General features: G+C 40.9%; 1 protein-coding gene across 2 annotated transcripts; it reads left to right on the top strand.

Moving 5' to 3' along the window:
* Nucleotides 1-229: 229 nt before the first annotated feature.
* Nucleotides 230-11,285, top strand: LOC122946038 (cytochrome P450 2B11-like). Of its 2 annotated transcripts, none has more exons than XM_044305331.1 (9): nucleotides 230-396; nucleotides 3,804-3,966; nucleotides 4,054-4,203; nucleotides 7,376-7,536; nucleotides 7,640-7,816; nucleotides 8,211-8,352; nucleotides 9,030-9,214; nucleotides 10,547-10,688; nucleotides 10,906-11,285. In XM_044305331.1, the coding sequence occupies exons 2-9, from the start codon at nucleotides 3,861-3,863 to the stop codon at nucleotides 11,088-11,090; spliced, it is 1,248 nt and encodes a 415-aa protein (XP_044161266.1). In that variant the 5' UTR covers nucleotides 230-396; nucleotides 3,804-3,860; the 3' UTR covers nucleotides 11,091-11,285. The 2 variants fall into 2 exon arrangements, with proteins under 2 accessions (XP_044161266.1, XP_044161267.1); XM_044305332.1 differs by lacking the exon at nucleotides 230-396 and adding an exon at nucleotides 2,388-2,564.
* Nucleotides 11,286-12,627: the final 1,342 nt, after the last annotated feature.

Here is a 12,627-nt window from a genome sequence, read left to right as displayed (position 1 = left end):
CATGTGTAAATAATGACTCCTCCTCTAGTGCCTGGGTGCTGTCCCAGCCCTGGTGACCCAGGCCTTCTTCTACTGCAGGCCCCGTAGCAACCAGTATGATGCTACAATAATAGTTAAGCCATTGACTGGAACTTTATTTGCAAGTAAAGAAATTGTTCTACTGTTAAATCTGCTTCATCATTACATGTAGCAACACCTGCACCATTGCACCATATCCTTCCTTGGGACCCTGCTTTGCACAACACCGCCCAACACCAAGGACACCCCAGCTGACATCTGACCAGAGACTCCCACATCACCAGGATGTTTTCCCCTGAGGGAAGAAAGGGTGTGCTTTCCATCACTGCATGACCTGGGGAGCAACGGAGCAAGAGTCGCCACCATTTGTGCCGTACTGTAAGTCCTAGGGGTACCTGAGCATAAAGAGGCACTGTTAATACTTGGAAAAGGTGTCTTCTGTAGGGGAAGTCCAGTTCTGTAGTCTTGTGAACAACTGGCATTGTTCTAACTGCCTTGTTCGGGTTACAATTGTGTCTGCTTGATTCACATCTTATAGAAGTGAGCCAGGTATATCACTCAGGGACAGAAAGATCCATTCTTTAAGGTCTGACCCCTTACATGTCAGTAAGTGCAGAATGTCAATGTTTGTTTCAAAGGAGGAGGCATCATGATGTGTATGTTTGGTCACTTGACCCTCCATCTGTAGCATCTTATGGATTGGAGCACCATTTGAATGGGAGAGTAGACTATCTGATCAGGGGGAAGGAAAGCAAGAACTGACTTCAACAATCTAGGAAATGTTCCAGAAGATTGAAAAAAGATGTTTTAGTATGTGCCATATAATCAATATTAGGATTCATAGGTATTCCGTTGAATAAAAAAAAAGTCCAACCTCATTAAAAGGGTTTTCAGAGACTTATATACTGATGACGTATCTTCTGGATAAGTCATCAGTATCTGATCGGTGGAGGCATGACACCCGAGACCCCCGTTGATCAGCTGTTTGGGAATGCACAGGAGCTCCTGTGAGTGCCGCGGCCTACTGTGTGCTCACCAAGCACAGCATCGTACATTGTATACTGGCTGTGCTTGACATTGCAACTCAGCCCGATTCACTTCTATGGGACCGAACTGTGCCTGGGTCATGTGTTATGTGACCGATGAACGTGTCATCACTTGGCCTAGGAAAAGCTGGAGGAGATTGCGGTGCTACCTCGATTGCCGCTGCCTTCTCAAACAGCTGATCAGTGGAGGTCCTGGGTGTTGGACCCCGATCGAGGATAGGTCATCAGTATTAAAGTCTTGGAAAACCCCTTTAAGTATAGAGGAGGCTCCGTTCCGGATTCTCACCTATTAACTAGATAAGAAGGTGGCTACAAGGAATATCTTTGGCTCTAGGTGACCCAGCACATTTGTGCATTACACAGACAGTAGTGTGATTTCAACAGCAACGCTTCATTTCTCCTGTAGTGGCTATGTAGAGGAACTGAACATTTACTGCCAAGTTCTACTAAAGGGGGGCGGGGGGCTTCTATGATAAGTTGTTTATTATTGGGACCCTTCTAACATAAATGAGATTGTCCAAAGAAGAAAAGCCCTTTAGTTTATCTGATTCATGCATGACACCCTAATAGAGTTTAGTGTTGAGCTCGAATATTCGAAATTACGAATATTTATCGCGAATATTGCAACTTCGAGAATTCGCGAATATTTCGAATATAGTGCTATATATTCTTTTGTCAAGCAACTTAAACAGGGAGGAATAATGACTTCAGATGGAAAAAAATGACGAATATTCTAAAAAACTAATATATAGCACTATATTCAATTTAGTGCTATATATTCGTTTTTGACCCACGCCTGTATTGATCACGTAATATTCGCATATTACGCGATCATTACCTTGCTGATTTTCAAGTAAAAAAAAAAGAATGTAGAATATATAACGAATATTCAAATTCGCAAATATTCAATGAATATTCTACAAAATATTTGAGAAATATCGCAAATTCGAATATGACCCCTGTCCCTCATCACTAATAGAGTTCTAAAGTAGATATTTGTAGATTCTATGTAGCACATTGCATTGCTATTTTCAATATGACCCTATAGATGTGACTCACTGCAGGGTGAATGGACATAGATCTGTGTATTTTTAGCTCTTTGTAGTATAGTATTAGGAAATATGGTCAGCGTGCGCTCTGTCAATTTCAAAATAATGGAAATTATTCATAGAATTACTCAGTGGAAAATTATTTTGTTCCTGTCCACTGTTACATGACCATGAGGGCACGAGTCGGGATCACCTGAGCCCCTACCTAGGAGATTGTATAAAAGAGCACTTGGAGATAAACGGCATTATACCTCTCCAGGAGAGACCAAAGGTGACCATGCTTCTTGTCCCAGCTGTTCTCCTCATTGTCCTACTATGTCTGGTCTGGACAATATGGTTGAAAGGAAAACCTAAGGACCATCCACATCTGCCACCAGGTCCTCATCCATTCCCAGTGGTTGGCAACATTCTCCAAGTAAACCCTTGGGAGCTCTTACTCTCACTCCAACAGGTAAACCATGGGGGTAACTATATAAAGCTGATTTAATGTAAAGATTCAGAACATCACTTTAATTATTTTATCAAAGGTGACATGTATTGTACTGAAAGTGCTTGTGTAGGATTAGAAAGAAGGATTTTTCTAGAAACAGCATCACTACTGGCCATAGGCTGTGTATGGTATTGGGACTCAGCCCCATTCAAGTAAAAGGGACTGCGCTGCAATACTAGGTACAATGCACGGAACAAGATTGGCTCTGTTTCTAGAAAAAAAAGCAGAAAAAAAGCAAATGTTAAGGTCTTAGCTTAATTTACATTTTAATGGTGTGGTTCACCAAAAGCTGTCTATACACATTAGACAGAAGTTGGTTGATGGTTGAACAGCAGATGAACAATCATCTGGTGAAAGTTCCTTTCACAGACATGGTCATACACGTTTTAGTTCATATTGGCTGTTACTGTTGATCCAACTTTTGCAAAATGGTCTATAAGGGTCTATCATTTGTTGGCTAAAACAATCATTCGTTGTTAAATTTCAACCAACGAACGTTTGTTTTTGGTTGAAATTGTCCATTTTGATCAACGTTAAAATAATGTGTTTGGCCACCTAAAGACCTATTCTCAGGGAACCCCACTGATCACTATAATAAAGGGACCTTCGGCTTGGAAGCTTGATTAAAGACAATGGTCCTTTGGCAAATATGCCACCAGTGAAGCTGTACTGAGAATTACTAGCCTTCAATAACACAGATACAAGAACAATCATGGACGAAAAATGGGAACCCTGAAATCTATGATAATATGCTTACAATTTCTGAATTACAACATTAATCGCCCTAGGTACTTTACAGATATAAACATTTTCAGTTCACCGGTGCTTAATAGATAAACTTGAGGCAGATGCCATGTTCTCTTTAGGTGAATAGTATACTGAAAATAATCGAAAGGATCTAGAGCCTATTTTGAAAGCATTGAAGACAAAACATTTATTAAGATGATAAAACCACCACGATATATCTGTGAAGACAGCTTACGCATTTTGAACCTACGAGTTCTTAATCATGCTATGATCAAGAACCTGTTGTTTAAAACTTATAACCAGTCTCCATGGATGTATTTTCATGGATTTAACCGGCTTTAATAAATGCCTTGTTTTTAACTTTTTTTTACAAGATGGGTGCTGGAACCTTTGGACTACTTTCAGTATGTTACAAATATGTGGATTTCACCTCATACTTGATTATCTCTGCAGCTCCAGAAAAAATATGGTCCAATATTCACAGTATATTTTGGATCTCGACCAACTGTGATGCTTTGTGGATATGATATGGTAAAAAAGGCCTTAATAGACAATAGGGATGCTTTCAGTGGAAGAGGGAGGATGCCACTGTCTGAACATGTGCTGAAGGGACACGGTAAGATGGCATTAATTCTCCACTTGGAATTTTCTTGTGAATGTATTGTCCTATTTAGAAAAGCCAACTGAGTACCTCTTTTTCTAGGAATCTTAGGCAGCAATGGAGAGCGCTGGAAGCAAATGAGACGCTTTGCACTTACCACTCTTAGAAACTTTGGGATGGGAAAGAGGAGCATAGAAGAGAGAATCCAGGAGGAGGCTCAGTTTCTTGTGGAGGAATTCAGCAAAACTGAAGGTGTGGAAACATTTAACGTGGCATACTTTTCTCCTTCGTCATGCAGTGGATCATTTGTGGTGTGGCAATTGGTAGAATTCATATATTTTATCTTTGAATTCAGTTTGTATGTTTGCTTTGAGAAGAACCTGCTAAGACAGAGGCCTCAATGTTACATCCACCTCAACTAATATTGATCATCAAAAAAATCAAGCAATGGTTTTTCTCATGATGCTGAAGAAGCTGAATCTGATACTTATGATAACCCATTGTCCAATGCCCACACTTTATTGCTCAATAGACTTACAAAATGGGTTTACCAGGGATGCCCAACCTGCGACCCTCCAGCTGTTGCAAAACTACAGCTCCTAGCATGCTTGGACAGCCTAACGCTATTAGGGCATGCTGGGAGTAGTTTTGCAACAGCTGGAAGGCTGCAGGATGGGCATCCCTTGGTTTATAATAGAACTAGCAGAAGGACCCAGCTTTGCACGGGTATATTTAATCTATTTAATTTAATGTTTGTGTGTGTCATTAAAAGATATCGACGGTATCCCCCATAACTGTGAACTCTACAGCACCCCGCCCCTTTAACAGTGTACTCCACAGTCCCACACCCCTTAACACTGACCCCCCCCCACAGTGCCCCGCCACCTTAAAATGGGACCTCCACAGCAGCCCATCCCCTTAACTTTGACCTTCACAGCAGCCCGCCCCTTTAACAGTGAGTTTCACAGCACCCCACTCCCTTAACAGTGACCTCCACAGGACCCCGCTCCCTTAACAGTGACCTTAGAGTACCCTGCTGCTTTAACAGTGACCTCCACATCAGTTGCCACTTTAATAGTGGCCCCTGCCCCCTTAACAGTGACCTCCACAGTGTCCGCCCCTTTAACAGTGACCTCCACAGTGGCCTTCCCCCTTAACAGTAACATCCACAGTGAATGCCTCTTTAACAGTGATCTCCACAGTGCTGGCCCCTTTAATAGTGACCTCCACAGCGCCCTGCCCCTTTAGTGCTAGGGCTACACAACGACATGTGTCGCGCGACATTTTGTCTCAACTATTTTTATAATGATAGGCTATGGTGTCGTACTATGGATTTTTCCGCGACTGTCGCGTCGCAGTGACAGCATGTCACATGTTGCAGTGCAACACCATAGACTATCATTATTAAAATTGTTGCGCGACATTGGTGCGACATCAATGTCACGCGACACATGTAGCAGTGTAGCCTGTCGTCGTGTAGCCCTAGCCTAAAGCTAACCTACAGCAGTGAAATAAAATGGCTGGGTTGTTATGGAAACCTGGAGTAAAACTGTGTGTATGTGGAGACTAAGGGCCTGTGAGCGTCTATTGGCTGATAAGGGACATGTGACCGTGTGTATGACAGTTGGGATATGAAGAGAAAGACTTGCAGGCTTCTATTGGCTAATGCAGGTCATTTTTTGGGACTATCTCGGGAACAGTACGTCCTAGAGATCTGAGATCCGGTCTAAAACTTTCCCGGACACCTGATGTACCTGTGTTCTAAATTTGGTGAAGATCGGTCCAGTCGTTTGGTCGCGCATAAAGAACAGACAGACAGACAGACTTGTGGACAGACAGAAACTCATTTGTACTGGCATGTTACCTCCACAGTATTCATTCCCAGATAGTAAGTGATATGTGTATTAAGTTTAGTTGAAATTGATTGATGAGTTTTTGAGTTACAGAGCAATATGTGTGTAGCAAAAACAGTTGGAGCATACAAACTCCATGCAGCTGCTGTGTAGGGGCGTACGACCCCCACAAGATTTCTTCCCAGGTAGCAAGGGATGTGTATACCAAGTTTTGTTGAAATCGATGGTTGCGTTTTTGAATGAACGTGGAACATACATACCCACACACACGTGTATATATACGTCCTTCTTTATACATATAAGACATAGGGCCAGATTTATCATGACTCTGACAGCTCACTCCACTTTCACATATGGCTAAAGTCAGTTTTAGCCAAGTCAGATTTATGATCGCCCCTTTAAGACTGTAATAAATGTGGTTTGACGGTAGCAGTTTATCCGTCAGTAAGCAGCTTTACAAAAGTCGCACATCTTTACGAAAAAGTCGCACGTTTTTATGAAAAAGTCGCATGTTCTATTAAAAAGTCTCATAAGATAAGCAAGATCCTCACTGGGGTGAAATTGCGACTTTTTTGCGACTTTTTAAATAGTCCCAATAGTAAATCTGTCTAGAGATTCATTTACATAAGAAAACACGCCCACTTTCAGAAAACTGCGGAGCATAGTGCAGAGCAGAAAAAAGTCGCAAATTTGTGCGCAGTTTTAGCGTTTGGGACTTTTTGGGGACTTCTTCACGCCATTATTCTGACCTGAGCTAATGGTAAATCTGGCCCATAGAGGTTAAGAGTGCTATTTTGGTTTTAATTTGCAATAGTCACAAATAGCTGAATACTCCTGTGGCTTGCAAAAGGGTCTTCTGTTTTTATTACCCTTGGACTGGCCCTTACCCCACCACCACTTCAATATTATGTCAGCAATATTCAACTGGACTTCCACTTAGTTGACACAAAATGATTAATGCCGGGTCATACAGTACTTCATAAATAGATTTGGCAAAAGTAAAATGGCTGTTTACTAAAGGGTCAAACCAATATCAGAGAGGCCTAATAAAGAAATACTAGACCGTCTGGGGGAAGACGAAGGTTTGCCGAAACGTGTGTCAGGGCTGGCGCCATCCCAGAGGAAGCACATCATGGGTAATGGATTCTTTGTCATTGCTTGAATATTATTGCACTTTGCACTTGCACTTTTATTGCTATTTAAACTGTGAAAACCATCACCCCTTGTGTCTTCCTCTTGTGGATGCCGCCTTTTCCCTGCATTTATTTTCATGTATTTACTATACTTTTTATATTGTGTCAATAAACTGTATTTATAGTTATGCGGTCTGGTATTTCTTTATTAGGTTTAGTTATTTTACCATAGCCATATCTGTTACCTTTTACATGGTATCTATATACATGGAATTTTGCATGATATCTGTATACATGAGTAATCGTTGTTATGTAGTTGTATTGGCTCATATTTATTGGATGGTATCCAATAGCAGAGAGGGTAGCCTCATCGGATGCCTAATATAGGTATTAGTTAAAATATTTAATATAACATTTATTTTTTCTCTATTTCCCTAGGGGAATTGTTTGACCCTACTTTTCTCCTCGGCTGTGCTGTATCCAACATCATCTGTTCTATTGTTTTTGGCAAGAGATTTAGTTATAAAGATGAACATTTTCTGTCTCTCCTCAAGAATATCACTGGGACTCTTCGATTCATGAATTCTGTATGGGGTATAGTAAGTACCAATATTTTCTTTTAATTAATTTTGCCTTTAGATCTAATGCCTTCCAGTAAAGCACATTTGCCCCCCATTCAATTAAACAATTTTAATATTGCAGATTTTCTTTTACTTCCATGGGCTTCTGCGACATATTCCTGGTCCTCACCAGAAAGGTATTCAGCATCTAGTTGACACCAAAGCATTTATTCAAGAAAGGGTGAATGAGAGTATGAGCACACTTAACCCTGACTCTACACGTCACTTTATTGACTGCTTTCTGGTTAAGATGCAACAGGTAAGAGACAATATTCTCTTATTCTAGGTCTTTATTTTTGACAGCTTGCATGTTATATACAAGATTCTTCTATGAGCAGAGATCTCAGGGACCCATCACTCCTGGGTTTCCTACTCATTTCTGCTTCCAGGTCCTTCTCGACAAGCAGTAAATATCTACTCACCCAATCACTGGCTGAGGCTGGTCTCCACTGCAGCCGGTTATTGACTGAGTGTCGAGAAGGACCAGAAAACCAGGGAAGCATTGGAAAGGGAATGGCAGCAATTGGTGAAGTATGAGTTTTTACAAAAATTTTCACAGCATTCTCTGCATGTTTAAAAAAATATATCAACGGAAAAAATATTGGAGATATGTTCACTAATTGCAGACAGTTCTCTCGTATTTCTTTGTATAGGATCAACAAAATCCAGCATCAGAATTCCATAATAAGAATCTTGTAGGATCCTCCCTGAACTTGTTCTTTGCCGGGACAGAAACTACCAGTACCACCCTTCGATATGGCTTCCTCACTCTACTAAAATATCCTCAAATTCAAGGTACAAGATTTGAGATCATATTTCTATTTGGATTTTTTTTACTGTATTGATTAAGGATTCACAGAAAAAAAGATAATAGTGCACTAACAAAATAGATGCAAGCATTACATATGGACTAAGCCCTCACTCTGATGTAATAATATCTGAGACTCTTAGCCAATACATTTTGATCAAAACACATCTGTGCCCTCCTACCCAGCGCCAAGGTAGTCTCAGGTCAGGCAGGTCCTACGCTAAACCTACCTATGTATGTTCAGGAGTGCAGACGCCGCACATATGGTGTGCTGCTCCGTCACCTCCATGTGCATCAAGCAAAAATTGGGAGGTGGAGGAGCAAGAACACCCATATGTACCACCTAATCAAGGCAGCTTGTTTGATAGGAAGGGCAAAAGTGCACAGGAATGCTACTCCCAAGATAAAATAGGAACACATTCACACTTGAAGGTGCCACTCCCTCAAGCATATAGTACATAATAAAGAAAAATCACAGAAAAAAGATAAAGATAAAAACATCCTGCACGATGTAATAAATAAATATGCGGATTTCTTTTCATAAATGTAGCCAGCGACATCCGCATATTATTTTTTGAACCAGGTCTTGCACAGTCATATATCATCTTACTATGACCAATTCTTCCCTTCAGACCAATTAACTTGAAATTGATATCCTTTTAAGCAAAAATCCAGGATGAAATTGACCATGTGATAGGTGATCGTTGCCCATCAGCAGAAGATCGAACCAAGATGCCCTACACTGAAGCTGTAATCTATGAGATCCAGAGATTCAGTGATATTGTTCCCACAGGGGTTCCCCACTGTACAACTAAGGATGTCTCATTTGGAGGTTACACTATCCCCAAGGTAAATACATTGGGTTAAGACACAGAAAGGATAAAACTTGGTCAGCTACTGTTCACACTATAACTGGTCTGTAATTGTGGAGTGCTGAACAGTGCAATTAACATATGCCAAGGATTTGTAAACAGCTAAATATGTCTACTATTGGCTCCCATTGTAAAAAAAATGTAGAGAATATTTCACAGAATACACGCCAGATGTGGATTGGATCCCAATCATAATGTGAACTGAACTTGAAAGTGTCCATACTTAATAGTATTCTGATGAACAATCATACACATTTGGTTCCCCCGATTATGTGTTTCAATGGGAAGAGAGAATAATAGCACTGCCAGGCATCTCTGGCAACGGCTTATTCCCAAGAATACATATTTTTTTTATTAGTCCGACTTTTCTCTCCTGACATCATATGTCGAGATGAATGGAGAGTCCCCGTACACTTTAGATTGCCAGCTGCCCCAATGAAGGTGGTGAGTTCTGCTGACAATAGACTAATGTGTATGGAGACCTTTTTAAGCCAATACAGTGGAAACAGTGAAGACTGAAGAATTTCTACCCTACTATTGCCAAAATTATACATCAGCCCATAAATCATGCTAGAATCTATGTCGAATAAAGGTGAAATTACACGTCCAGACAATAAAGCAGATTTCTTAGAATGAACGCTCCTGCGAGCTCTTGTTCCCGACAATATGCCCGTCTAAAGGTGCAGCTAATCACCCAACAAACGAGTGAAACACTCATTTATCGGGTGAAACTGTCGTTCATGCAGGCACGTAAATTATCGTTTCTGGACAGCAGAATGTGTGGTCTAAACAGCCCAGGAACAATGCAGCTGTATGAGGATGAGCGATCGTAATAGCCACCGCTTGTCCTTACACTGTGGAAGTTATCGCTGCTGCTTCACCTCCACTTAATGAGCAGCCGACTGTCGGGAAGGATCACTTCCTTTGTGACTAACCTTACATGTCTAAATCCACCTTAACTTGTGGACATTAGGTACAATAATTGTCCTACCTACACTATACTATACTTTGAAGTCATTTGTTGTTGTCTTCATATAGACTGGCTTCTATAATGGTTAGTTCCACTGTATTCAGTAAAAAGTAGAATTTTAGGTGGCTAGCAATGTTGTCTTGTATCACCTGGGCCTTAGGCCCAAATGCATCCGAGGACTACATTAGCATACATATCCTTGTATTTGTGTCATTTCATCTGAGGCTGATGTCTACTATGATTATAATGCCCATACAGCTCTTCAGATTATAAAAGCAGCATACATATACTGATACTTGGGAAGAATTCATCTAATCTCCTTATTTCCTTAACTTTCAGGGCACAGATGTGTTCCCACTATTGACCACTGTACTGAAGGATCCTGAACAGTTTCCAGAGCCAGAGCTCTTCGCTCCGGATCGGTTCCTGGACGATAAGGGAGCAATAAAGAAACATTCAGCTTTCTTGCCGTTCTCTGCAGGTAAAATATGTTTTGTGCTTAAAGAAGAGCTTGAGGAACCACTTATTCCCTTGGATGGCCAAACTTTATAATAAAACATCATTTTTAGTTGTAGGTTGAAAATTGACTACCCATCATATGTTTAACATATTTTTATAGACTTAAAATTAAGCTCCACAAAAAGTTAAGTTTAGGATATTTTTGAATGAAAACTTAATAATGTCTCCTTTCCTTGTAGGAAGACGAGTATGTCCGGGAGAAGGCTTAGCTCGTATGGAACTCTTCATATTCCTGACCACACTCCTACAGAAGTTTACCCTGACCACAGTGGTGCCTACAGATGACATAGACTTACGTCCTGAGTTTAGCAGTACAGGCCACCTGCCCCATTACTACAAGATGTCTGCAGTTCCTCGTCATTAACATTTTACCACTGTTATGACCAATTCACAACCATTCATATAGCAACTACCTGTTTTACACTAATATTTTTATATGGGCTTAATTAGAATAACTTTACTATACTTATTGCAGGAGATTTTTGTAATATAAATTATCAGAATATTCTATTAGCTGTTATCAACCTTTTGTACATGACAATAAAAGAAAGAAAAACAATGTCCTGGTGTCGGCACTGCTGCTACTTCTAGGGTGGACCGGAGTTTGCTTGCATTGGCATGTAATATCGCGGGCGGTGCTCTGCACTTGTAAGAACAATCCAAACTTGTAAAAAGTAGATAACAATAAATTGTGGCACTCACCCAATTTTCTTGCAGCGTTTAGCCAAAAACATAAAAACAAGGTTGCGGATGCTGGCCGTTTCGCGCCATCTGTGCTTCGTATGGCCACTCACCCTGTTATCAACCTTTGTCCATTGAATAATTAAAGGACATTTTCCTCTATTAAAGATAGACCATCACTCTTGATTGATTGATGTTTCACCATTGCTGGGATCCGCATGTAGGAATGGTACAACTTTTCCTATTGCCCACGGCAGTTGTTTTGAATGCACTTTTACCTTGGCCCATAAAGTTCCATTTGTGAACAATCATCCATATAACTGCCGCCTGTCAAACCAAAGGAAAGCATACATTAGCTTCAGGAACGTACAACATTACCAGAAGATTGAACACAGTCTTCAAGTTTGTTGTACAAATAAATTTATAGTCCGTAGATTGCATTTGCCTCTTCAGTTGGCTATCTATCTTGGGTACCCTTCATCTTAGCCCGGCCTACACAAACTCTCAGAATAAAGAGGATCCTTCACAGCTTCTGCCCCTTAAAGAGGGCAATATTTTGGGCTCTGAAAAAAATTGCACAAAACAAAAATCAAACTTACCTCATGGATCCTCTGTTGCCCCTGTTCTGATGATTCTCAGGCCTACTGGTGTTCTCTGCTTCACTGGATCTCTCAATAAACTGGAAATGTGACTTATCAGACATTTGCTGGCTGAGGTGGGTCACCACTGTGGCCAATAATTGGTTGAGTGGTCATTTTCTGCATGCTAAGACAAACTGGGAACTATAGACTGGTTGGGAATTGGTGAAGTATCAGAAAGGAGCAGCTGGTGAGCAGCATAACGAGTATGTGTTTTTTTTTAAGGGTACTAGCTGATGACCCGGCGTTGCTTGGGTATTTATTTATTGCAATTTAAAATTAAATAACAGTGACTTTCACAATGGCTGCCCCTTTACCGGTGAACGCCCCTTTAATAGTGACTTTCACAATGGCCGCCCCTTTAATGGTTACCGCCCCTTTAACAGTGACTTTCACAGTGACCGCCCCTTTAACAGTGACTTTCACAGTGACCGCACCTTTAACAGTGACTTTCACAGTGGCTGCCCCTTTAACGGTGACTGCCACATTAACAGTGACTTTCACGGTGGCTGCCCTTTTAACAGTGACTTTCACAGTGGCTGCCCCTTTAACCCCTTAAGGACACAGCCCTATTTCACCTTA

This window comes from Bufo gargarizans, chromosome 9 (assembly GCF_014858855.1).
Source record: "Bufo gargarizans isolate SCDJY-AF-19 chromosome 9, ASM1485885v1, whole genome shotgun sequence".
NCBI lineage: Eukaryota > Metazoa > Chordata > Amphibia > Anura > Bufonidae > Bufo > Bufo gargarizans.
This window is presented reverse-complemented; position numbering and strand designations above follow the sequence as displayed.

What these genes read in the sequence shown, in the direction of transcription:
- LOC122946038 (XM_044305332.1), top strand. Translation starts at nt 2,391, where the DNA reads ATGCTTCTTGTCCCAGCTGTTCTCCTCATTGTCCTACTATGTCTGGTC. An exon ending in ACATGTGCTGAAGGGACACG is followed by an intron (nt 3,967 to 4,053) that starts GTAAGATGGCAT and finishes CTCTTTTTCTAG; the next exon opens with GAATCTTAGGCAGCAATGGA. An exon ending in GAGGTTACACTATCCCCAAG is followed by an intron (nt 9,215 to 10,546) that starts GTAAATACATTG and finishes CTTAACTTTCAG; the next exon opens with GGCACAGATGTGTTCCCACT.